At 37.0% G+C, this 27,777-nt stretch overlaps 1 protein-coding gene across 1 annotated transcript in view; it reads right to left on the reverse strand.

Moving 5' to 3' along the window:
- Nucleotides 1–730: 730 nt before the first annotated feature.
- The window catches only part of CPXM2 (carboxypeptidase X, M14 family member 2), an 82,611-nt gene continuing 55,564 nt past the window's right edge, over nucleotides 731–27,777 (reverse strand). Inside the window, exons 9-14 of the mRNA XM_088132037.1 lie at nucleotides 25,824–26,020; nucleotides 22,860–23,039; nucleotides 21,383–21,680; nucleotides 13,438–13,577; nucleotides 5,394–5,493; nucleotides 731–2,669 (exon numbers count right to left, since the gene is read on the reverse strand). Of these exons, the coding sequence (XP_087988163.1) occupies nucleotides 2,398–2,669; nucleotides 5,394–5,493; nucleotides 13,438–13,577; nucleotides 21,383–21,680; nucleotides 22,860–23,039; nucleotides 25,824–26,020 (1,187 nt within the window). The 3' untranslated portion in view covers nucleotides 731–2,397. The remainder of the gene's footprint in view (nucleotides 2,670–5,393; nucleotides 5,494–13,437; nucleotides 13,578–21,382; nucleotides 21,681–22,859; nucleotides 23,040–25,823; nucleotides 26,021–27,777) is intronic.

Consider the following 27,777-nt stretch of genomic DNA (forward strand, 5'->3'; position numbering starts at 1 on the left):
CCCTTTTTGTAGTCTTCTTTAACTTCTGAGACACCGCAGGTGTGCACACAACTCTGCATGGGCCAGATAATTCACAGAAAACCAGCAGAACTATCAGCAGAAAACCCTGTAAGATTGTAAATGAGTGCATGACTCATTTAAAAAATGACTTATTTTTTAAGTTAGAGAAATCAGTAGCACTCTCAGCCTCTCCTTCCTTTTCTAACCACTGGGGATTTTAGATGGAAAATTTGATTTACTTCCCTTTTGTTCACCCTCATCCCCATAAATGAAATGAACAGTGTGCATAGACATGATTCTATCTATCTATCTATCTATCTATCTATCTATCTATCTATCTATCTATCTATCTATCTATCATACACATTCTCACACAAACACATTTATTATGAGAATGATGGAAATGGGAGCTTTTTTGTGCAAGGGTATACATACCACATTAAAGTGTCACCATAGCTCTATAGTAGAGTACCTGGAAAAAGACTATGGTTTAATTCCTGGGATCTCCAGTTAAAAAGATAAGATAGTAGTAGATGATGGGAAAGTCCTCTGTCTGAAGTCCTGGAAAGCTACTACTAGTAACAAATTGACCATAATGGACTTATATATAGGAAACAACAGTTTAAAGGAGAGAGATGCTAGCACATCTGGAAAGCATTTTATGTATCCTCACATAAAATGACTGCTAGATATTTGCCTACAGTATTTATAAAATGACTGCTATGGTGGATTTAGCCAATTACAAAAGTTTCATTTACTTAAAAACAAAATTGGGTACTTACAGCTCAAAGAAACATTCCAGCTAAGAGATACACCATGATTGGTACTCACTGCTTACTTAAATAAGCTGTAATAATTCAGAGCATTTTGTGCATTTCTATCATAAGCAGAAGATTAATAAGCTAATGGAGCTAACAAATGTTATAAATCAAGCATGTTGCATGTCCACTATCAAAATCCTACTTACAATGATTTTATTTTCTTTGTAACTGAATGTAATTTGAATGTAATTTTCGATTTATATATATTTAGTCTTCATAAGAACATAACAAGTTAGACAATCACTGCATAATGGTTTTAACAGCAATACATTTGACAGGACCCACTAAAATCTTGTTACCATAAGATATGGAATAATCGGCTTTTTTTAGACTTAACAAAAGAAACAAGACCCGGCATAAAATGGCACACTGTGTTTCAAAATCTGCAAAATGAACTGGAGCATTAAAAAATTGAAATTGAAGAAAGGGATAACTAGTTTGTTCTCTCATAAACTAAATCTAATCCATTCCTACAACCAACAATATGGTTTATCATTTATGTGGCACATTTAGCATGTTCTAAATGGTTCACAAATTTTCATTTGCTGTAATTCTATAAGGTAAATAAATTGCAGATGTGAGGCAGAATCTTAGAGTCATCACTGGTGAAATGCTATCACTGAATCATATTACATGAAACAAGGTTGACTCAAAGAGCTGAATCCTTCCCCAGGCCTCTTCAACAGGTAGATGATATCAGAAGGGATGAGGAAAAACCCAGGTCTCTCTCCAATGACATGATCTAACTGTGATGACAACTGCGTCAGGGCTTTTGGAGCATTTTGAAATGATTCAGTGGAAATCAACAGGGAGAACTTTTAAGTCAACACATGGTGATTAGTGCTGGACAAAAGGTAACATTTACTCTTTGGAAACCTTTATGTCCACCAGATTGTTGATTTTCTGACACCATGTTAAAATCACTTGCAGAGTGATCCTATGTTAAACCAATTAAAGCTGAATAAACAGTAGTTGAAAGAATCTTTGAAATAAGTCTTCCATATAGTGTTTCATATTTCTATAATAAAGAATACATATATTTCCCCTGATGCATTTGTTTTATAATTATTGTATCAGAATAGATGGTGGATGTAACACATCAGATATATTGGACAGAATCCAAATTCTGTTTCCTATACCAAAGTCTCTTATTCATATAAAATTGTTGCATCCTTGAATTTAATTTCCATATCCCAATCCTCAAACCAGTAAGCAAAGAATCTTTAATTCAATGGTTTCTTTAAAATAATCATAATAAGTCAATTATCTGTTATTTTATCTGTCTGGAATTCCTTTCCAGCACTTGGTGATGTATATGTTCCATCTGGATTAGAGCATTCAGATACTATATATAATTATTACTTTGTAGTATCTTTCTAGAGGACAGCCTCTTAATTCCAATAATTTCATAAGAATTTACAAAGCTAAACATTGAACTGTGGATTCCAAAAATATTCTTCAAGATAAGATTCCTAACAGTAACATGAATAAAGAGGGAATAAAAAGATTTTATATATATATATTCCACTATAAGAGTGTGTTTCAGTTTAAGTGTGGAACTTGATAGCATTATTTGTTACATTGCAGAAAGAAGTCTATACTGCTGGCGTCTCTGCCTTGCTCGCTGTCTGAGCCGTCGAAGTGACAGGCTGATCGGCTGCTTTCCAAATTTTTCCATGATCTCTTTGATTCTGGCCAAGTTGGTTTTACTGATGGTGAGGTCACATTGGGTTGCACCCATGTCATATCCTACAGCACAATTTTTGGTGGAAGTGGTATAGCCCTCTGCTTTTACGCTAACCACATATTCTCCTGGATTTAGAAGCCGCCAATAATCTCCATTGTTTGCTGTTGAAGAATGAAAGAAGAATAAATATTAAAATACATTTGCCTGAAGCTCCATCTTATTTTTTTAATATCTAAAGGCTTACTTTTTTCTTATACATTCAATGATCACTCTAGGATTGCTATTAAGGACAGAAGGAACAGTGGAATTTTTGGATGCCTTTAAATAATCCATCTATCTGACAATGTACAATGACAATTTGAAAGATCTGAGGCTCACAGATATTAACAAGCAGACAGTATTATATTCACAGCAGTATCTCCCAAATTGATCTCCATGTTGCAATAAGATGATTTTCTCTTCTATCTCTTCTTGCTAAACTAATCTGAGCCTAGACTGACCTGAACAGAAATATGTAATTAAATTCCAAGTGTTAAAACAGTTGTCTACCCTTTACTACCAGGGATATTTCAATTTCAGTGGCAGGAAGTCAATATCTAGATAGTAAGGTGGAAGCTATGATTACCCTTTTTTTAAAAAAAATGTTCCAAAATTCTATGCCTAGAAAATCTTAAATCAATGACCTGCACAATTAACAAAATGACACATGCTGCTCATTTGCCTGGTTCGTTTTTGTCTGTTGCTCATGAAGGCAAGGCAAGGGAAGGGAAGATAAGACACCAGGGCCAAATGAAAACTGGCTCAGCCTGTAGGCAGAAGCAATGGAATTTGACAATTTGACTGTCTTCCCTTTTGCCAATGGAAGCATCTGTTGGACTGGAAGGTTTCAGGGTGACAATTATACATAGATGATATCTTAGGCACTAAAACAAAACACTTATTCATATGCATTCATAATTCTCTACTAAAATAGTATTGGTATTGCCGTCCTCCAGATCTTGAGATCAATTACACAGGACAAGCTATGCTCCTATTTCTTTGTTGCTGTATATTTATCCTGCCTGTTCTCTGACAGCTTACAGGGGGTCTCCCTTCATTTTATCTTCACAATAATAACCCAGTGAGGTAACTGGGCTCAGAGGCAGTGACTGGCTATCAGTTATGCAGTGAACTTCCTGCCCCTAGTTTCCCAACACCAGAAGCTTTAAACTAACCTGACAACTCATGTGCAAACTGTATGTGTGGGAGAGAAAATGAGACTGGATGTAGTTGGGGGTCTTTCTCAGTTCTGTTCCCTGAAAAAAGACAGTTGAGGGACCATGGTAATTAGGTGGACCACTAAGTTTTCAGATGTCACAAGATGTTCTTTGCTGATATAGACTGAGACACTTAATCTTTTGGAAACTGCATCCGAACATAACCAATTTTACATGGTGCATACATAAGCAATTTTCATGTGGGCGACTAGCTTGTGGGTTGTTCCTAATAAGTATGATTGGCCCATGATACAAACAATATATACAAGACCTCAGATGGCAAATCCATTTCCATTTATTTCTGAAAAAACTGATGTGCATGTTTTATTAGTTGCTTTTTAAGGGAATTTGCATGTACACAGCTGGACATCTTCTATCTTTATGGTAATTATTGTCATGCAGAGATTTAAAGTCTATACCACACTCCATAGCACAGAGAATAAACCCAGTGACACCCATGCATAAATCCATCTTTACTATTACTGAAATTGGTTATATCACTGTTAATGAAAATTTCTTCTGTAATTTTTAGTGACTGTCATTCAGTTTGACAAACGTAAGGTGCCACACAGTTGTGAAGTGAGGTGGGTGGGAAAGGAACGTGTTTCATTGATTTTCCTAGAAGACTAAGTATCAGTCTAATCTATAAAGCCAGAAAATGTAGAGTGCTAGATTTTAAGTCCACTGATTTCAATAAAATTCAACAGCCATAAAATTAAACTCCTCTAATGTCTAACTTGGATCTGGGTACTATGGAACCTTAACTTGTATGTGATAACAATACACATGGACACTTATATACACATGTTTTTTCTAAAGATTGGATTATTCTGGCAGTGAGATTAAAAATAGATTGTATATGCAATATTTGCCTATTGTGAACTTTGCTATATAAAAAGAAGCAGTATTGTGAAGGGGTTTTAAACATGTAATTCTCTGTGATTTTTAATACTACTTGCATAATGAATTTCCATAAGGAGATATTGTTCCTCAGGAGATCAGACACAAATAGATCCAGTGACTAATTTTCCCAGATGCACCACTATGCTTGTTTACCAGATTCCATTCACTTGAGTACAATATCATGGACTATAAAATAAATTACTTAGCATATTAGCCAATTATATTTTATCCTTTTGCTTATGGTAGAGGGAATAGGGAATGGCCTTGAAGACAGGAGGAACAGCCACCACCAAGGCAATGGTTAGATAAGAGGGGTTTGAGCCTGGGCCATGGAAAAAAAATGAGAAAATGTCTCTGACAAGCCCCTCCCTAGTTCACATGAAGATAAAGTGAGGGAGGGGAAAGCACATTCAGACTTTCAAGATTCTGTTACTATAGCTGTTATAATAAAAGTTGTCCTGACTTATATGGCATTGGTTTCTTAGTCTGGTCTACTTTGTTGGTCTACCTTGCTGGGCTGGCAAGGACAGAGCAACTAGACAGGTTTGTGCATGAGTTGGCAATGCAACTAGCTTGATGTTCAAAAATAGGTGTTACTACCTGTTATACTGTGGGTCCATCCTGGTCCACAATGCTCCCTTAATAAAACTATGGTCTGTGTAAATCAGTGTTGGCTGTTTTGGTTCTCTTTTTTCATTTTCTTTTGATACATAAATGTGTATTTACCTGTGCGGACATCATGGTTAACACCTTCTATGGAAATAATGGCATTTGGAATTCCCTTCCCATGTTGATCCCTGACTATGCCTTTAATTCCACGATGCACCTGTTAATGAAATGATAGGGACAGATATGCAAGCTAGACGTCAATAGAGCAGAAAAAAAGGAATTACATGCTGATGACTATTTTTCAAAGCTATATAATTCACCATGGGCTAAAAGCCTCAAATGAATTAAGCAAATTTCCCTCATTTAATCCCTGCATAAAAGGAAAAGAGTCTTTGGGGTGGGGCAGCTATAACAAATCTAATCATCGTTGTCATCATCATCATCAACTCCATCATCTCAAGGACCAGGTGGTCCCCAATATATAAACAGCTGCAGAACATTTGACTTTAGTGCTATTATAGAGAAGATATACCAGCTTAGTCTTTAGAAGGTGGAGAGAGCATAAATATTGAGAAACTAAATGGATGGACCACCTTCTATGATATATGTAGACAGAATCCCAAGATGGCTCACCTAAAGCAACCAGATCACTTTGAAGATACAACATACTTTTATGTGCATGCACACAAGCAATAATACAGTATACATACTGGACCCCCAGCAAATACTTTGATACTTTGCTGAGCGGCCATGAGCAAAAGCAGAACCAGAGCTTATATACCTTTGGCAAGACAAAGAAAGAGGCAGACACAGTGGAAATTACATTAATATTTTAGATAGACCCATCCATGTGACCTTATTATTTACCCCTTCCTACTAGGTCACCTAGCCATAGTATCTTTGAGAAATGGTTGGTGAATAGAAACAATTTGGTTTACTGGGCCACAGGTTCCTGACTGATTCTTCTTCCTGCACCACTCAATTCAGTTTGCTGTGAATGTTTACTTATAAGGGCACTTTCAGCAGTATGTATATATATATATATATATATATATATATATATATATATGGGGCGCATCTCAGAGTTCTGGTAATGAATGCAGCTTACATGTGTATGGGGGGGGGGGATGCCTTTTACCACAACACTTGCATATGTAGCCAGAACTGAGGAGGCTATACACAATCTCCTGAAAGTATTTTGGTATTGAAATTATATCTAGCAAGACTGTAATAAGGAATACAAATTTAAGATTACCAAGGGAGGTTTATAAGAAGAATAGATTCAGATCACCACAGACATCATTTAGTCTAGCCCCTGCTAAAGTATTTCAGACACAGGCAACAATAATAGCCTGTTGCAGCTGAGATGCAAAATAACATGCATAAATATAGGGAGAGGAAGTAACCGTAGATATATAGAAAAAGAGGGTTCATGTATAGAAAAGCAGGGGTACTTAATGCTGAGGATCATGTGAATATGGGGTGTACACCTTTCACAGTGTCCATCGAACTCGCATATTCAACCTTTGTGAATCCAACCTGACTTGATTTTAACAGGACCTTTGGAATACCAAAAGAGAGCCAGTTTAGTGTAGTAGTTAAGGCACCAGTCTAGAAACCAGGAGAATGTGAGTTTTAGTCCTGCCTTGGTCATGAAGGCAGTTGGGTAATCTTGGGCCTGTCATTCTCTTTCAGTCCTAAGAAGAAGGCAATGACAAGGCACTTCTGAAATCTTGCCACAAAAAATGCAGGGACTTATCCAGGCAGTGGTGAGAAGTCAGTGCTGACTCGAAGGCACAAAATAATAGCAATACTAATAGCAACAACAACAACAAAGAAGAAAAAAAGCCAAACAAGGCACCACCAAAATGGAAGATCAGGTTGGAAAATAAGATCAGCATGCTAAGATCAGGTGTAAGCAAGTTAGAACAGATGAAAAAAAGAAGCCAAAGAACAAAAAACCAAAGAATACCTGATCAAGAAATTTCAACTAGAAACAAGGAAGATCAAGGAAGCACTGGAAATAATAAAGCAGCAAGTAACAGCCGTAGCCATGAAAATCAGCAGATATGAAGCTTGAATTGCACACTATAGACAGAATCTCCTATTTCAGTTGAATTAGAAACATTTCTGTCAATCCGTCAATGGAGATACTGCAATGAGCCAGTCAACATCTGACAAAGAAGAAACAGTGCAGTAATGGGCGCAGCTATGGGACAACCCAAACAAATACAACAAAAATGCAGCTTGGATAAAGGAGGTGGATAAGAATAAAAAAGAAGCTGAAATGAAAGAACTTGTAATAATAGCAGAAATGGTGGAGAAAAGGACAAGGAAGATCAAGAATTGGTCAACACCAGCTGCATGGTTTTTGGTTGAAACATCTGACTGGTCTGCACCCACTCACTGCCAAGCAGTTTAACAGCATACTACAAGGAGGTGAAATTGTGATGGAATGTATCTATGAAGAGGGGGTGATGTGAGAGATCAAGGCTATGAGGAAGGAGGTGCATTCTGGGAGGGTTAAGGAGACAAAAGACAACACAATCCATAGGAGGAGCATGGGAAGCGAAAGAGATTCAGGATAGCCACTTCCTAGAATCTCCCGGGGTATATCCACTTGTTGCAGTAGTATAGATTTAGTCTGGCATGATTCTGTCTATAAGGTGTAGACAAATAAAGGAACTTTACTCAACTGGACTGTTTCACCATTGTTTTTGGGTTGGGCCTGACAGAAATTGAAGATTGGTTAACATCTGGCAAAAGCTACCTGATAATGAAAGATCCAACAAAAGGGGCAGCACCAAGCAACTACAGGCCAATTACCTGCTTACCAACAACTTTCATTGCTAACTGGTGTTATAGCTGATGCAGTCCAACGGCATCTAGTTGAAAACAAGCTCGTTCCACCTGAGCAGAAAGGAAATTGCCCAAACAGCAGAGGAATAAAAGATCAGTTCCTAATTGACAAGATGATTTTGGAAAACTGCAAGAGAAGGAATACCAACTTGAATGTAGCTTGGATTGATTACAAGAAGGCATTCAACTCCCTGCCACATGATTTAGTAGAAACATCAGAAGCTTTGTGCAAAGATCAATGGCACAATGGAAGACACAGTTGCTGGTCAATGGTGATAGACTGGGAGAGGTTAACATCAAGAGAGGAATCTTTCAAGGAGACTCACTATCACCACTACTGTTTGTCATTGCACTGATTCCTCTGTCAACAATACTGAACAGGTCAGGCCTGTGGCTGTCAAACAACAAAAACATCTGCCAGGCTATCCCACCTTCTTTACATGGATATTCTGAAGCTGTCTGGAAAAACACTATCTGAAATGGAATTACTGGTCAACATTGTCCAAATATAGCCAAGATATTACAAGGAAGTTTGGACTGGACAAATGTGCCACCCTTACCATCAACAGGGGAAAAATAGTGAAAACTGAAGGATCAAAATGCCCTGTGGAAATAACATCAAGAGTTTGGATGAAGAAGATCATTACAAATACCTGGGCATCCTTCAAGCTGACAACATCAAGCACGCTGAAGTCAAGAAGAAGGTTAATAGTGAATACATCATGAGAGTGGAGAAGATCAAAACATAGAAGATCAAAACGCCATTGACAGACTCTACTTACCAAGGTGCGTAGGTGGGTGTGGGTGTGGAATCTTGCAAGTACACCAGACAGTTGAAAAAGGAAAAGGGGCATTAGAAGAATATCTGAAGGAGAGTGAATAAGATGCACTGAAACTAGTATACCATAAAGGCTTACTGAATACCGAAGAGACCAAACTGGTTTACAAGAAAGACCAAATGAAGAATAGAAAAGAGACATGACAAGGCAAAGTATTCCATGGCCAGTAGACAAAAAAAAGTAGCAGGCAAAGCAGATAACAACAAGACCTGGCAATGGCTAAGAGCAGGAAAGTTGAAGAAAGAGACAGAGGGGCTAATTCTGGCTGCACAAAAACAAATGCATACAAAACCAGAATCGAGAAGACAGCAACAAACAGCAAATGCTGCCTCTGCAAAGAAGCTGAAGAAACAGTGGACCACCTAGTTAGCTGCTGCAGGAAGATCGCACAGACTGCTTACAAACAATGGCATGACAAAGTAGCAACAATGGTGCATTGGAATATCTGCAAGAAATACCATTCACCTGCAAGCAAGAACGGGTGGGACCACAAAACAAAGTGCTCTGGGACTTTAGAATTCGAACAGACAAGCACCTGCCACACAACACCCCAGGCTTAACAACTGATAAGAAAGAGAAAACAGTCTGGATAGTGGACATTACAATACCTGGAGAGAGCAGAATAGAAGAGAAAGATCTGGAGAAAATAACAAAATACAAAGGGCTGCAAATAGAAATAGAATGACCATGGCAAAAGAAAGCAAAGATAGTACCAATAGTAATAGGCGCCTTGGCTGCAATCCCAAAGCATCTAGAGCACCACTTGAACACTATTGACAAAATCACCATCAGTCAATTGCAAAAGGTAGCCTTACTTGGAACAGCTTACATCCTGTGATGATACCTTTAACACCATCAAACAACAACATCTACCTATCTCAGGTCCTTGGGAAGGACTTGATAGGTGGATAAAAATGCCAAATCCAGTCTAAACATCTGGCTGGCTGTGCAACCACCACCAACAACAATAATATCAGAAGAGTCTGGTTCAGTTCAAATAGTCAGTTGGATGGCAGTCAATAACAATCTCAGAAGTAGCAGAAATAACTTGAAATTTGGGAAATACTTCAAAAGGCTACAGAGTGTTTAAAAGCCGTATAATTTGATTCACTGCTTCAAAGTTTTTTGTAGCCTTGATCTGTGAATTTGCACAGCCATATTGAATATCTCTTCTAAACTCTTATTAATAATATAATTACCTGCATTATATTATGTTTGGAACATAATGGTGATATAATGAAAGTCATTAAACCTCCTATTTGCAGGGGCTGCTCTAATGATATGACATTAAATAACTTGTTACTGAATTAATAGAGCTTGATCCAGAGTTTCCACTCTAGTTCATCTTATGATGAAAGAGTAAACTCTAAGAAATAACTTAAATATGTGTAGATAAGCAGATCAGATTCATATTCTCTATGAATAATATAAGCTTTGAAACATCATTTTTAAAATATTGCCAAGGTCAGAGACATAAAAAGCTATCCATTTCTTCAAGATACTTATTAGACTGACTTGAGGAATGTAGCTTTTTTTTGTCTGAACTAAAATAGCCTGATTTTTTTGGGTGGGGGGCAGGGCAGGAGGGGAGCGGGGAAGAAAATAATTTGATAGTATTTTTGAAGGCTAAAAGTTTTCACTCCTGCCAGTGCAAACAAAGAATATTTAACATTTGAAACTTCTCTGGGAAAGCTTCACCAAACAAATAAGAACATGGATAACTCTCCAAAGTCTTAAAGATTGCATGAGGAACAGGCAAACAACAGAGAACAAGCTGTGTTAAGATAAATAACCCCTTCTCTTTCTCACATTTAGTCTTTAAACTTTAAGCACTATTGTTTATTACAGTTAGCTGACAGGATCTAATACACTTCAGTTCATTCAATCTAAATTAGGTAAGACCTGGTTAACAATCATAGGGGAGATCATCAAGGTCTAGTTGTAAGCTACTGGAAACTGAGGAAAACTACCAGAAGCATATAAGAGCAAATCACATCTTATTGCTGCCAAGAAAACTACATGGATGTATCCATGTAGTCACAGGGAGTTGAGCTCAACTCAAAGGAAACTTCATTTTGCCATTGCTTATGCAGCCATCAGGGGAGTGTGAACTTAAAAACAAACAAAAGCAGAAAAGTGAGCATACTTAGCTGCCACAGAATGCAATGTGATTGCTGATGAAAAATAAATCAGAAAGAATTTCTTGCAGAGGTTGGCAGAATGAAGGAAATGCATTGAAATTGTAGCAGCAGGATTTTACATTGTGACAGTTTGCTGCAGTTCACACTTGTTGTGATTCTATTCCTTAACAGTGGGCATAAAATTGTTCAGCACTTCTATATAGAGAGCTTTATACATGAAGATCGGTCCTAGATAGTAGCGGTGCTGGAAGGAGCCGCGGTGTCTGCAGACGCATGGCCCCTCTAATCGGTTCTGCTCTCTCTGATATCTGTGAGCCTTTGCCCACTAATTGGTCAGAAGGGGGAGGAGAGAAATGGCTGTGGAGGAAATTGGCTAGTGACAACTCTGATCATACCCACAGCAAGTCAGCTGATCTTGCCTCCAAAGTGACACACTACTACAGATTTTATACACCTTGAAGCTATGGTGGGATAGAGTCTGATGAAGGAGGAAACTAGTGTATCTGATGTGAACCTAAGGCTGTTAATGATCTGGGAGTGAGATGAAAGCAGTACATGTGACCCAAGGGGAAGGTTGGTTTTATCAGAGCATGACTGTGTCATGATAAAGTGCGGGGGTGGTCTTCTGCAGAGATTGTGCAAGCATCAAAGGAAAGGGCAAGGAATTATGAGGATCCGAAATTTTTCCCCGTAAGAGGAAAAAAGGAGGCTAGGTTGCCTATCCTGGTGAAAGAGCAAATGGGGATAGGTCCTACACTGCTTTTGTTTGTTGGCTGAATTGTAGTGTATGTATTCTCTACATGGTCTTGTTAATGATAGCTTTCAAGCTGCGTGCTAAAGACCATGTGGCTTTAGTTTGTTGAACATTGCTGGCACCTTATCAAATGTGAATACAAACATTGTGCAGGGTATTAGGAAGGGAAAGATTCCTCAAGCCAGTAACCAGAAAAATGTAGATTTTGTGTTGTTGTTTATGGGAAGTGCTGAAGAAAATCAAGCTGTGTTGCTCTTTGTTAGGTTTCTGTGGCTGTATCAGCAAACTGGAAAGAAGCCTACAGGATTGTTGCTTCCTACAGGATTTTAAATACACCACAATTTTAAAAATTAGCCCCTTGTCAACTTTCCTATGTGGTTTGGGTGATGTGCATTATTATTAGGATGGGCTACCCATCCACTTACTAGGATGAAAAATAAGAGAACAAAGAGCTTGTTTTGAATTCCTACTGTCCTCTATGGCAGATCACTCGAAACATTTAGTGTTTATCCAGAGCTCAAATCCAAATACTTCTTTCATTTGATACACACTCCCCTAAGGTCTCCATGAGCTATTAAAAAAGAAAAAAACATGATCTCTAGCCACCTGCCTTTTTTATTTCCAGATGCTTCTGTGTCCCATCTACAGCCAAAAATGGAAAAAGAAATACTAGAAAAAAGCAAAGATGGCTTGCAAATGGAATCTGAAGCACTTCTTGAAATCTGGCCAAAAGGAAAGGATAGGATCCAAAAGCAGAGGCCCAAGGCAGTTCATCTGAGATTTGGACTAGAAAGAGAATTAATCAACAGAGTGAGAGGCAGAATCAGGAGAATTAATTTCTGATGCTTCTGATGCTGAAATCTTGCCATCTTTTATTCCTTATTTTTCTTTCTTACTGTTTTTTTTTTCTCCACTTGTGAGCTGCCTAGAGTCATTGGGAGTCGGGTGGCATACAAATTTAATAAATAAATGAATAAATGCTGAAGAAAAGGTATTCAGGAGGTGTGGTAGGATGATTCAGGTGGGGAGAGGGAAAAACAAGGGAAGAGGTCTGGGTGTTTGGATGGAGGGTATGTGTTATGTGACAATGGAAGAGAACAAATAAGAGAGAGAGAGAGAGAGAGAGAGAGAGAGAGAGAATGTATCTGGAGTATTTCTGAAACAGAACAAAGAATGGAAGAAGTAACAGTTTTCTGCTTGCTATACTTGGCCACAAGTCTCAAAAGAATTGCTCTGTGAGTAGGTGGCCACATCAATTACTTAATTAACAGAATTCCCAACCAACATGAAAATGGTTTTTTCTACATCTCCTGAATCTGAAACCAGAGAACTGGCTATAGAAGCATTTTTTCCTCATATGTATTCATGTATTTGTGAGTGGTGATGAAGAATGCTGATTCATGTCACAGACTGAAATGTCCACTTGTCTGAAAATGAAAACAAAATCTTTACTTTCTGGTTCCTGAGAGAACATCATTGGCAAGAAACTATGGTAAACAAATGTCACACATTCCTGTTAAGAATTGCACAGATCCAAACCTAACCAGCCAAATTGCTCTGCTACTTACCTGCTCCATGAAAACAATAAGTGATTCCCGGTTATTTTCCCATTCTTCTGGTAATTCACTTTCATGAGGATATTTATCACAGCCAACATATATAGATAGTTCAAAACAATTTGTATGTAGATAGCTAAAGTCATTTATGCCTGGCAGTGCAACGAAGAGAACAAAAAAGAAATTATTGTTATTTCTTCTGTGACTAAATAGAGTCATTTTTTAAAATAAGGCATTTCTCCTAATAGTTACAAAAGCCTTTGATAAAACATTTCTAGAAAATACATGTATTTTAAAAGATACCAGTAACTTAATTAAAAGGAAATCACACGGTATTAAATCAGCATTGATGTTTTTGTAGTGGAACATTACATTTTTACTACCACATTGATCAGAAGTTCGAAAGCTGTCTTCCCTTAACCGGAAGATACTACAAATCAATTATTAAGAATGCAACAAACCATCTACTGGTTGAAATGTATTGCAAAAAGGAGCTTCTCTAACAATGCTACTATTATTAGAGGAACAATATTTGAAAAACTTAAAAGATAAGAAATTCTCAAGCTCTCAGATTTAAAATAACCATAACAGAAATCCAATTAGGGATCAACAATTTGAATAGATATTGTAATTTGACTGCTAACTATCCATATCTATAATAAATATTTTTCTAGTGGAAAACAGCCTGATCAAGACATTTGGAAATTAGATTATGAAGATAGAGGACACGTAATCTTTTCTGAGGTGTAATTTCTAAACTTCAACTTGGCTCTCCCCAGATGAATTTGAAGGAAGGACAAGGATAATTTCTCCCTTCCTACCATTTTTCATCCTTAAAACCTCACTTCTGAAAGCTATTATTTTACTAGAGAAAGTAGCTATCATACTTTCATTATATGCACCTGTTGATAATAAGTTGTTCTATCCCTAAGATTCAGATGTAACTAACAGTAAAGATTCATGAATCAGAAAGAGCTCACAAAAGCTTATGTTTTTTAATTCAATTTGTTAATCTGAAAAAATTCTACCAGACATCTCTGGTTTTTGGCTACCACAGACTAAGACTGCTCTCCTCCTACAATGTCTACAAAGACTCACAAGTAACAGTACAGGGCCAGTGTTATATAATACTCACATTGGTGTCCAAGCTAGTTCAGGAGCAATAGGACACACTTTGTGAACCACTATCTGGATTAAGTTCATTCTTGGGCACGTCTACACAAGGTCTTTGCCCTGGCCAAATCAGCTCTGGACTTCTATATTCTCATGCTAACCTCTATGTTTAATAGCTGAGCTGATTTATTTCAAATGTGATATATTCAGCATGGCAAAAAAGGGATCTTTCCATTGGTAATACTGAAACTCTGCAGATCTTGTGAGCAATCTGTTTCCTCATTGATGGAATTTCTGATCACATCTTGTCTCCTTGTTCCTGAGCTTCCACAGATTATTGTTTCAAGGCTAGCAATCAGAGGAGATTTTTACAGTTTCTCTTTGTTGCAAAGATATTGCTTCACAACTCCATCCAGGGGGTTTTGTTTTGTTTTCTGTTATATGACACACACATACACACACACATACACAAATATATAACATTTGGCTGGGTCCCATTATAGAACACAGCTGAGATATTTATGACGTGTTTTGACTGCAGATCCTTGCAATAATCTTTCCATTTGCAACACTGAAGTTCCACATAGTTTGTGGGTGGTCTGTTTTCCTTTTAGTAGGAATTCTTGTTTCACCCTACTCTGGGTCTTCAGCTGTTTGTGTTTTGTTTTTGTTTTTGTTTTTTGGAAAATGAGTATAAATACATTTTGGAAATGTAGATGTGGGGGAGAATGGAAGCAATTTATTTAATCAGCTCTTTCAGTGAGGGAAGGGGATTTTCGTTGTTCAAGGACTTCAGAAGCTTGGGGCATGACACTGACTGAATGATGTTTTTTAAATTCCCATACTGATCACCTGAAGAGCTAGCTCTAAGTTGCTCATGTTCCCTGCCTGCACATTTTAAAGGTGGCAAAAATGATCTGTAGTTAACCTGAAACTGAGAGACTAGATAGGGAAATGCCCCCAGTTAGAAGATTCTGAAATGTGCATTTCTAATTACTGCTTCATGGAAAATCTAAGAATTGGTTCAGAACTTCAGGATAATCTCACAAAAATATGTAGAAAGCCATGATTTCCAAGGTGACAATTATTTTATTTTAAATCAGTCTGCAGTGTCAGCAGTCGTGATATGCCTGACTACATTTTTAGATTTTCCAGATTGTTTGCTACTCATTTCCTGAGTCTCTGTAGCCCTTGTTAAATTAAATCATAATATTTCTGAGTTACCTTTACTGTTTACAGATCTGTGTAAACAGTGTCAATGTCATAAAAGTGCCTTTTTAGCCAAAAAAAAAAAAAAGTCTAGAGCTTGCAGAGAAAATCAGTAAATCGAAGTTCACCCTAGGGTCCTCCAAGCTGGCCAAACTGAGTAACCCACCTGCAGGTTCTGCCTCTAATGCACTGTTCATGATTATGAATCACAAAAATCCTTTCATCATCCCTCCACAAGAAAGAAAATAATGGATTTAACATTTTCTCGCCTATGTATTTGACTGGAAGTCTGCAATGAAGTCCCTTCCAAAAGGCTGCTCTCCAAGTAGGTGGATAAACACTATATAGCTGGAGTGGTGGCATACCGACATTGCCTTAAAAATCACTTTCTGAGTGTGAGTGGCTTTTTGACCAACATAGTATCACATTTGCCTTTAGAAGAATTTAGAAGCATTTATTGCTTACCAGTTCTAAGACTTTCATTATGAGAATGGCATTAAATATATCTCTAAGAACACAAGTAGTGGATGAGACTCAGATAAATTGCTTGTACTGCAAATACAAAAGGAGCTGTTGTGATGAGGAAGGTCAGCTAGGAATCTGTGTGTGTGTGTGCATGCCTTTGAGTCAGTTTTTGACTCCTAGTGGCTGCCTGGACTAGTCCCTGCAGTTTTCTTGGCAAGGTTTTTCAGATATGGTTTGCCATTGCCTCCTTCCTAGGGCTGAGAGAGAGGGACTGGCCCAAGGTCACCCACTGGCTTTGTGCCTAAGGTCATGGTCTCTTGGTTTCTAGCTTGGTGCTTTAACCACTACTAATTGGCTCTCTAGCTAGGAATCTAGCCATATTCATATGTCAGCTCCTGGATTTAAATCCTGTATCTCTTTTTGTCACCCATATGTAGTAAGAAATGTTTACCACCCATTTTTCAGCTTGGATATTGAGGAACCTTGCACAATGTTTTGGTAATGATCTTGCCTTGGCTCAAACCATTCAGTGGTCTTGCCAGCTTCTGCCTTCACATCAATACATTTTAACAATTCCTAGATTCCTTTATTTTATAATAGTAAAAGAGAAATACAAGTATGTTAGAGCAAAAAAGAATAAAAAAATAAAATCACATTAGCATACAGGAATACTCAGGTATTTAATGAGCCCTAAAGTATGTTCTCTGGGGGTGGATTATATAACATAGATGTTAATTTGGGGGTTGATTAAATGATTAAAATGTGAAAGCACCGACTAATGCAGCTCAGCTAAAATCTTTTCCCTTCCCATTTAAATGCCAAATGTTTGCAGATTTTAAATTAGTATTGTGCAAAAAGTGAAAAAGTTTAAGCAGTTTCTCAAAGTATCCTGAAATACTGCATAAACCACACTGTGGTCCTATTGCCTCTGGGAATGCAGGCCCTGGAGATCTGAAATAATATTTGTAACTTTTTGAAATTATATTGAAGCTCACATTGCATAAAGTTACAAGACTAATTATAGCAATTCAATAGAGATCATTAAAAATAACTCAGAGTATAATACAGAAGCAAAATGAATTTAGTATAATAAACCCAAAGTGGTATTTGCCATTTGAGTAATAGTATTTATCAATGTGGTTAAAAACAATTTGTTAGTGTTAGCTGATAGCAATACAGTTTAGTTGATTGATTCATAACCAAGTTTATATTCCATTTAAATAAATTCAACAATTGGAAAGCCAATTCTGCATTTTAAAAAGTTAGCGTATGCAAAATTAGGACACTCATTAGGTATATGTATTAAAAACTATAATGCTTTAATGTGTATTAAAAAATAATCCTGTGAAAATACTATGACAAATACTGTAACTTTTTCAAGTCCTGAATATAAGAGTTTTTGCAAACCAAATAAAAAACATACCTTAGACTATGGGATCATCATAGTCAGCCCAATATTAACTTTATGTGATCCACTGCAAACATAATACAGCTTCTAGCTTATATACATTCTGTTTAGCAAAGTGCTTAACAATAAAAGGAACTAACAAATTGGTTGTGCAAACATTCATTTCATCTCAAATTCATTTTATTGAAATTCATAGGAAATAAAACTTAAAGGAAGACTTTGATGATCCTGAGTATAGTTTTACACACGCCAGTATCTGCTGAGACTGGTAATAGTGAAATTGACAAATCAGTCAATTAAGCAAAAGAAAGGGGAAAAAAGCACATTTTAAATTTTAAAAAGCTGGGTTAAAGAGAGCATTTTAATTTGATGCTAACAGATAAAGATTTATGCCAATCATGCTTTTTGCAAAGGCATTCAAAGTCAAGGCACCACCACAGCAAGGACATAATACACTTCTTGCGTTGATGTCGCAAAAAGGAAGACATCCTTGAAGATCATATTGCACAGAGAGGACAAGATGGGAAAAGGTGTTCCTTCAAATAATTGGATCCCATGCCATTTACAGTTTTACAGGTGATAATAAGTAACTCTCACTCTTACGCTATGAGAATTAGTAGAGGCCAGAGAACCAATGAAGTTCTTTAAGAATTGATATGATAGTTTCATCAAGGTATCTCAATCAAATTCCAATTGTTAATTTCTGTAGAACTTGAAGGTTTAAACTATTTTCAGGGCCAACCTCAAATATAATGAATTACAATGGTCCAACCAGAATGTTGTTGGAGCAAAACTGTTTCCTGCATAGTAAATGTTCTTGCTGATATCCTGGATGAAGCTTTCAGAATGATCAAAGTCACCAATATCAGTTGGGTCTCTAGGGTCAATGGTAGATTAAGGAGCACTCCAAGTTGTGCACCTATTTCACTAAGGGAAATGCAAGGTCATCTGAAATAATTTCCCTGATATGTGAATTGCCACCAGGATTCATTTCCAGTTTAGTGATCACTACCTAGACTATACTGAGTCAAGCACTTCTATAGTAGCATCTATTTAGACATGATAAATAGAAATGAATGTAATATATCCCTAACCGTCTTTTCAGATTATCAGAATAAACTAATGAAATAAAGTCTATTGTCTTTCACCTTGTTAAGTTGGATAAATGGATTTGACTGAACTAGAAATATCAACTGTATTTGTGTTACAAATATGCAAGGGTGGAAAAACCTTTAAACAGAAGGCAAAAGAAGAAGAGGTGGTCTTTTTTTCCCCATTCCTGTTCTATGGAGGTGGCACAGAACATTGTGCTTCCTAAGACAGAATATTGCAGTAATGAGATCTTTACCAACTTCATAGTCCCCAATTGCAGCCAAGACATTTTGATACATGAGGCCCCAAATCCCATAAATACTTCTCTCCCTCCAATGCAGTAAAAACACAAATCACATCAATGAATTTACTGCTCTTTCCTCACTTATGTGGGGCCTGGGATAGCTGTTCTTCTCTGCCACAGCATCTTAACTTCAGTCCAAAGAATCTCAAATATCTTCAGAATTGCAGTGCAATTAATATCCCTCCTTGCTAAATATTGCACAAACTATATATGTACAAGCAACAAAGAGAACAGCACATGTAAATGTTGGTTATCCATTAATGTATTAATATAATTGTTCTTGATTGTGCTAACCTAATCATGTTTGTGAGAAACTGAATAGACAATGTTGTCCTTGGTGATATCTGAGGGCACCATGTACCCCCTGATATACCCTCAGATGCCTGATCCACCTAATTCTTTTTTTAAATGCATTATGTGGTAGGCATTCTTTTTAAAGTTAGCATACCAGTGGCATCCAGAAGAACCCACTGTCAAATTAATGTCACATGTATGATATCATTGTGCAAATAATGTAATCATGTCACATCATGCACCTGTTATCATTTGCCCCGCAGACAACTACATTGGCCTCAAGCATGATAAGGATATTTCTGCACAAATTATATAGATGGCATTTAAATAAGCAGCATGCAACAGATGAAGCTTTTTAAATATTAGAGGGTGTTTGCAAGATATTTTCTTTGTGGAGGGCATATTCTAAATATGTAGCTGAGAATGCTCAAAGAAGCTATTCTTAGCTTTTATTGGGCAAAAGTAGGCCAATATTTATTTTTGGCACTACAGGTGCTAAAAGCCACAGTTCAGTTCCTCTGTGCTCCAGCATTTATTTACAAGAATTACAACTTTCCACAAAAAGGAAAATTCAGTCTAATTTCTGAAGCTCCATCTCAAAGGCAGCATCACATCTATAGCAAGGCAGAGAGCAACTGAAGTGGGAGCTCCAGTTTTGTATCTTTAGCTATTTTTGTACCTTTGGCCAAAAGGTCATTTTCCGACCTAGCCTGGCCCTTCTAATTCCTCAGAGTAGCACCCAGTCTGCCTAGGAAAGATTCCTGGAGAGAAAGCCTCTACTTTTTAGCCAGAACTTGTGATAATAATGGGATTCCATACAGCTAAGGCAATGATTAAGCCACAGGTCAGGGACACCAAGTTATAAAGAGATCCAGCAGAGGTGTTTGGGTGTTAGGTAGAAAAGGCATACTGCTACAAAACACCTTTTAATTTGATATTTATTTATTTGTGTGAACAAGTTTTGGGCAAGGTTTTACTAGGACCTTCCCACCAGCTTTGGTTGCTAGCAGATTTAGTCAAATTCCAAACTGGATAAGCATGTCTATGTGGTAAAGGAGAACTGGAATCAGCCAACACATTCCTATATTGTTCCTCTTATAGCACTCCCACTGAGAATTCAATGTTTCTCTTCTAGCTAATTATAATTGTATTGGTTGATTTGTGGAGCTCTTCTGATTTTAATTATGCATGATGATAAATCCATGGGTTAGGAATGTATGCTTTATGTTTTGCTGTTTAAATTTTTGTGTTTCTAATTAATGAATGTACTAGGTTTTTCCTCTGTTTCTGGCCCAATATGGTCAGCAGAGACATTCTTAGAAAATAAAATAGGAGGTGATTGCAGTCCAGTTCATATTACAATCCAGTATGGAATTGTGCCTATCTTCCCAGAAAGATGATAAACTGAGTTCATGGAGACTATTTTGGAAAGCTAGAGAAGTGGTATGGAGCAAACTCATCAGTTAATCTTTCAGATTTTTCAAAAATTGCATTTAGTAGATTGGCTATGCCCACTACAGCAGCCATTTTGTATAATGTGTGCATGACAAATGCTCAACATTTCAGATGTGCACATCACCTCTAAAAAGTTGAGGACAATTTCTTAAGTACATCAGGATTACTATCTGTCAGGAATTATAGTTTCATTGTATACTGCATCTTGCTCCTGCAATTCTTTTATTCACACAAATTGTTCTTATGGCAATACATAAATGGGTTCTCTCATTTTCCTTCCTTTAGATGCATATTAAATACCTATTGTTTGAACTGCTGTGTAGCCTCTGTTCTATTTCTGTAGAACAGATATCATTTAAACCCACTATGCCATAAAAGCATGAATGTAGAAAGCCCAACAAGAATCAAGACCACAGTGCTGAACACCTGGTAGCATTGCCTCAGCCCAGGAACATCTTTCAAAACTCAGAGGGAGACAGTTATTAAGTCTTGCTTTCATTCTGTTAAGCAGATGACTGCCATTCAACGTACAGTTAGGACAACAAAACAAAGAATAAATCTGACCTATTTAAAAGTTTGAGAGGTTTTTAAAAATTTATTTTTCAACCACCACTTACTTCCCGCCACAGTATGCCAGGAAGCTCCATTTACTGTTCCGTCTTCCTTCTGGAAATCCTCCGTATGGCATACCCTTCGCCGAGCATCTGTCATTAGTCGGTGAGTAGAGGCATACGAATAGGCCAGCCATCGAAACACGTGGTCATCTGGAGTAGGTGTGTGCTCCTGTGTCTTCCAGACTGACCGGACCATATCATAGGGATAGGCAACTACAAGCTCGCCTCCCTGTAAGTTCCCTCCAAGCACAAAAGGATTCTTTTCCATCCATGCTATCACAGCTCGTGTTTCAACTGCCACCTGTGAAAGGGAGAGAGTGGAGAATATTAACCCAGCTTTTCAAGAGACCAAAGACAAATTCTGAAGACTCTCTGAATAAATAGACACAATGGCAACGTTATAATCCAAAGGCAACAATGTGCATTTGGTTCTTCACATTGCTTTGATTGTGGAATCTGGAATAGTCAACAAATGCAAGCAGAAGATGTCAGAGAAAACTAATGTCTTGATGAAAGGAATGTAAAAAGTAGTTTTAGCAATTCTTGCTAAAAATGATCATAAACATCCCACCATAATCAAAATCAGAAACAGATTGTAACAGATATGATTCCCAAACCACTTTGGAAATAAATGTATACAAATACATTCTGCTGACAGAAAAATAAGGAGTTGCTAAAGGAGTTTTACGAAGGTTTAGATTCAGATTTTGAAGGAACCCAGCTTCAAACTACACATTTCCCAAATCTGTTGGAACCGACTGTGTTAATTTCTGGATTTCTGCCAAATCTGAACCACACTTATTCTTTATTAACAAGAATGTTAGTGTTTAAACACCTCTCTTTTAGCAGGTAATAGTTTCCTCCTCATATCTCCTGAAATCGGCTATCTTAAGTTACAGGAAACAGTGTTTGGCATTAATATATGACAAGGACAGGCAAAGTAACAGTGTTACATCTGACATTAATAACAATTGACACAAGTCACTGTGGCATTGCCATGAGCAATATTATTGAAGATATTATTGCAAAAAGTTCTTCAGGGGTCTCTGCAGGGTATGGCCATAAAAGTCAAGATGGGGCACATAAAAGAAGGTGCAGCTTCAATCACACTGTTGGGGCTGCCATTTGACTTTTTTTAAAAATCATATTCTGCAAGCACCCCTGGTTCTTGTCCTACTGGAAAATTTTTAACCCAAAGTTATCAGAATGATATGGGAAAAAAAAATCAGGACAAAATAAATATGGATTATAATGTACTTGAAATCTATATTTTAGATGACAACATTAGAAGTAGATTACAGAAAGGTCTGTACCCATATTTGCAAAACATTAATTTATAAAAATATAAATCATAAGCCCTGTGATATGCGATGTGCTGTTTTATGTATGAAACCTGATTAAGTTTATAGCGAAAAGAATTAAGATAATTTTCAACTACTCCAAACTGCTTGATATTTATCTTTGTAGAATTTCCACTTACTGTAGCATTTTCAGATAGATACCATTCTGGAATTGGAATTTGATGATTTGGGACCTTTCTCAGAAGCCTTCTCCGATCTTCGGACTCCCAGAGGAGTGTATTTAAATCTGGGAAGTTATTGTTGATATCAATACCATCCTGAGTCCATCGTCCTAAAGACCAGCCTCCTAATTCAGAACCCTATAATGCAGTGATCAGATTATTTAGCTTATTTTATAACTGCAATTACTGTAGGAATATAATGACAAACTCTATGTACCTTTCTTACAATAATAAAACTAACCTCCTGCATTCATGGTAAAATCAGTCATTTTAGCTATGAAGATGGATTGACCAAAATATCACATTCTTTTGCATCACATACTTTGCTTTTCTCAACATTATAATTTGAACAACTAGGGGAATGTGTCTAATTTAATTCACATTTATTCCCTTATTCCCAACACTTTGATATTTTCTTGGACTTCTTTCTCAGTATGCTTTTGGATATGATGCATCTTTCTTTTCTTTTCTCTGTTATTACTGGGGTACAAATGTCCCAATTTTTATACCATTAAAGTAGCAAGGAATGTGAATTCTGTCAAAACATAAAATGCCACTTTATAATAAAAACAACAACACTGAATTGTAATTGAATTTGGACGCAGCCCCAAATGAATTTCTGCATAATTGATCCCCAGAAATGTGATGCTGGGCTGTCAAAATGATTTTAGCTAGAAATACTAACATGATACCTGATAAATTAATGGAGAGGGAGCATCTAGCTAACCTTGGCTGAGCTTGAAAAACTAAGCAAGGTTGGACATGGTTTGAATTTGGATGGGAGACCCTCAGAACATTCCAAGGCCATAGGCTACACTAGGAAATTGAATAATATCCTGAAAGAAGGCAAGGGCAAACTCCTTCTGCATCATTGCCAAGAAACTACAAGAGCATGTCCATGAAAAAAACAGGTTGGCCTGAAGAAGATTTTAGATACATAGAATGGGGAAACTGTGATTGTCCAGATGCTACTGAATTTTAACTTCTAGTATCCCTCATCACTGGATCCTACTGTGTGGGGTACTGAAAGATATGGCTTATCCACACCTGAAGATCCAAAGATTCCCTACTCCAGTTTAAAGAATTCCCTCCTCTTATTTTCAAATGCAGGACAATTCTACACATTATTTTCTTCAGTGTAATCGTTTGTCAAGCCCAACATAGCTACACAAGATCAAGGAAGCAAGAGTTATATAGATTTGAGTAAGTTATTTTTAATGCTAGCCTGGAGTAAATATAGTATATTGGAAATTCATTAAGGCAAAATCTCTCTGAACATTTGAGATGCCACCTGGGCTGAGTTGCCATTTATAAGATAGGCTGCCAATGGGCATTTCTACTCTCTCATCCTCCCGACAACTTCCCACACAGGTTCCATTTCTTCAAATATCTAAAAACGTATGTTCCACATAATTTTGCTCATCTGAAAGCAGAACAGCCTTAAGTGAAAGAAGAAAAGGATAAAGAAACTTATTTGTTAATAGAATGGCCAGAATTATTCTTAATTTACCTAGCAGCCTTTCTTCTGGTACAACATTCTGTTTCAATTATACAATGTGTGTGTGTATGAACATTATCCTACATTTGGCTATATTAACTTCATCGAGAGAGGTTGCTCAAAGGTTAGACACACAGTGTCACAGCTTGGCTGCTGACAGTTTAAGTTGCCTTCTTTTTTTCTGCTGATCAGGCATAAAGAAAAAGAACCCACTGCAAAACATAGGGATCTTCTTGACTCTCTCTTTTTCTGTTTAATTATTCAACTTTTTTCGTGTCCTAACGTCACCTTAACTAAGTGAAATGCCTTTTTCCCCACAGGAGTGGACTGGGTTGAAGTACTGCATTATACTGATTCAGTAATATAAAAGATGTTCAACAAGATGATACCAGGAGACCGGGGGGCGGAGGGGGGGGGGAGATTTTACACCTGTTCTATTCTGTTAGTAAATGCATTTCTATTCAGCATTAAATATAATAACTGATTTGATTGAGAACATGAAGATTAAAAAAATTAGGAGCACAACAATATTCCTGTAAGATGCTATCTTTAGAAACAACTAGCATATCTAGTTTAAAAGAAAAAAAAAAGTTCTTTATGCCCATTTTAACAACAAAGGTCTGTCTAAAGAAGATCTTCCTCACTGCTTCTTCTTGCCTTTCTTTTTTCCTTTTAATTGCACAATATGCTGCATAGGCATTTTTGCCACTAAAGAAATGCTTGATCAAGATTCAGGTTAAGTGAATTACTGGAAGAAAGAAAAGACTGATCAAATAACATCCAATAAGAGCTGCCACAAAAATCTCTTAAAGGTCCAAACTATTCCTATTTTGAAAGTAGAATCTTGGTATACAGATGTTATTTCAAAATACGATGCCGACAATTTGGCATCAACATTTAGCAACAGGAAATGCCTATAGTGATTACTTAAGGGAATGAAGTAAACATAAAAAAGCATCTCATTTTGGGTTATATCCAAATTAAAGAAAGCTCCAGGAAAAAGATGTGCCTCTAATTTCTCATGATTTCTAAAAAAATGGACAGCAAAGTGTCAGATTACTTTAAGGTGGAAGCATATGAAAACCGCAGTAATGTGCATATGCTTACAATATGCATATTACAGTTAAAAAAGAAAATCCGCCTCCCCACAAATTGAGCCATGCTCAGGCATCTAGCAGATCTTGAAAACAGCATGGATTAATACTTAGATGGATCACTACCAGAAAATATTGTTCTCTAAACTAGATTGGGAAGTCAATAAGAAGATGGCAATGGGAAACCACTTGTATATTGCTGCCCTCCCAAAATTACACAGACATTTTCATGTAGGCACTAAAAGTTGAGCTCTACTTGAGGGAGTTTTTACTTTATTTTTTTCTTTTACATTTGAAAATAGCATTTGTCATGATGTTTTACCACTTTACCCCTTCATAGGCCTTTTCATATCCATCTGGATTGATTGAAGGAAGAAGGTGAATTCTAGTATTCTCAATGAGACGCTTAATGCGCAGATTCCCAGCAAGATATTCTTGGCACATAAACTGCATTAACAGAAGCAGTAGCTCACGCCCAAGCACCTCATTCCCATGAGCCCCTGCCATGTACCGAAATTCAGGTTCACCTATTCAAAACAAAGAAATTGGTAATCAGTCTAGTGTCTTAATTTTGTCCATTTTTGCAACTTATTCTTACCCTGAAAGTAAAAGTTGGATTTCTAATTTATTGGAGAGTTTGATGCTGATTTATAAAAACGTACAGAGTACCCAAGGGATTTTATTTTGCTTCTCATTCTCAAAAATGTTTTAAGAAGTCCCATGCTGCTTCTGTGTGATAGAAAGCTTTCTCAATACTTCTTGCCAGTGGAATGTTCCAGAATGCTTTGGATGTGATGTGACATCATGTTGCTTCCAAGGAACTGACACTTGCAGATCTTGTGCAGTAACACTTTTGCCGCTTCCAGTCAGCCATTTTAGTGCCTTTGGAGCAATATGACGTCACATGTTGGAGCACTGCTCTCAAAAACACATTGAAGGGCATGAAATTACTGGGAAGCTGTAATACGAGCCCTATGCTACTGTGAGCCCTGCAGACCTTTTTTAAAGTTTATAAAAAGCAATAAGAGAGATAAAGAAAACCATTTTATAGGGTTTTCATCTTCATCCTATACATTTTGAAATGTTTTTATTTGGCCTCCAAGTCTGTTTGGATATTTTCAACATAGCCTTCATTTTGAAATAAGAGATTTCAAGGGAGCTCTCTTTTCATTGCTGATGTTCTTCTGAGGAACAGTTTACAGGGTTATTTACCTGACTTCAGAGAACAGAGTAATATGTCTGTTGGTTAAGTTAATGTTGCTACTTGTCATCCCTTGTTTGACAGAAAATTGAGTTCCTGGCTGTGATCATATGTCTTTCTTCCACATCTGCTACATCAGAGGTGAGCAATCATGGGTTCTGGGCTACATTCATCCTCGCATCTCTTTTAGATAAGACTTTTGTTTTTGTTGTTGGGGGATGGAGTTAGAAGAAACATTTTTATTTCCAAAAACTGGAGCAATTTTTCTCAGCTTAAGACATCCCTTTCGTCTTTTAAATCCTAACCACTGCCCATATGCTTTGTGGCACTAGGGGGACCCTCCCTAAATTAAAGCATAACCTATGGCTGCAAGAAAGTTATCCTGCTGATTTTTGCAATATGACTCCTAGCACATAACAAAAATAATTTTCTTGTCAGGCCCAAAACACAGTAAAGAAAAAAGACAGAATGAACCCTGGCATTATCCATGATTAGATTTAATAAGTTATATCTACATTTAATAATATCAGATAACAACCTTGATAGACTTAGTTCTGTTTGTTTTGCAATACAAGGTGTATGTGTGTTTGTGTGTGTGTGTGTGTATTCAGTGTAAAGATCTTGACCAGCAGCTTCATAAAGCATCTCAATACTAAATGTAGGCAGCTAACCTCAAAGCACTACATCTGGAAAATGACCTGTGAACTATTTCCTAGGTTTAGAAGATAGATTTGTCAGTCATTCAACTCAACTCAACTAATTCAACTTAACTGTATTCGACTCCACTCTCCATCTCTCCTTCTTGCAGAAGTAAAATCAAAACGTTATTTGAGGAGGGGGGACCAGAGTAAAAAATTGCTCAGAAAGACGTAATTCCATTCATTTCAAGGAGATTCTCCTATTTCACATCATTAGAACCACAGAATCTGTCCAAAGGAGTCTGAATTAACTCAGGAGGTCATATTCAGTTGAATCTGAAGTACTAACGTGAGCATATTTTTAGACATCTGCCATATTATTCACTTGATTTAGTGTCCTTTTTAAGCTGTAGGAACCATTTAAGAACCATTAAATGAGACAATG

The sequence above is a fragment of the Python bivittatus genome, unplaced genomic scaffold (genome assembly GCF_059951505.1).
Source record: "Python bivittatus isolate LINGU-HERP-01145 unplaced genomic scaffold, Pbiv_v1 ctg000980_np1212, whole genome shotgun sequence".
Classification (NCBI taxonomy): Eukaryota; Metazoa; Chordata; class Lepidosauria; order Squamata; family Pythonidae; genus Python; species Python bivittatus.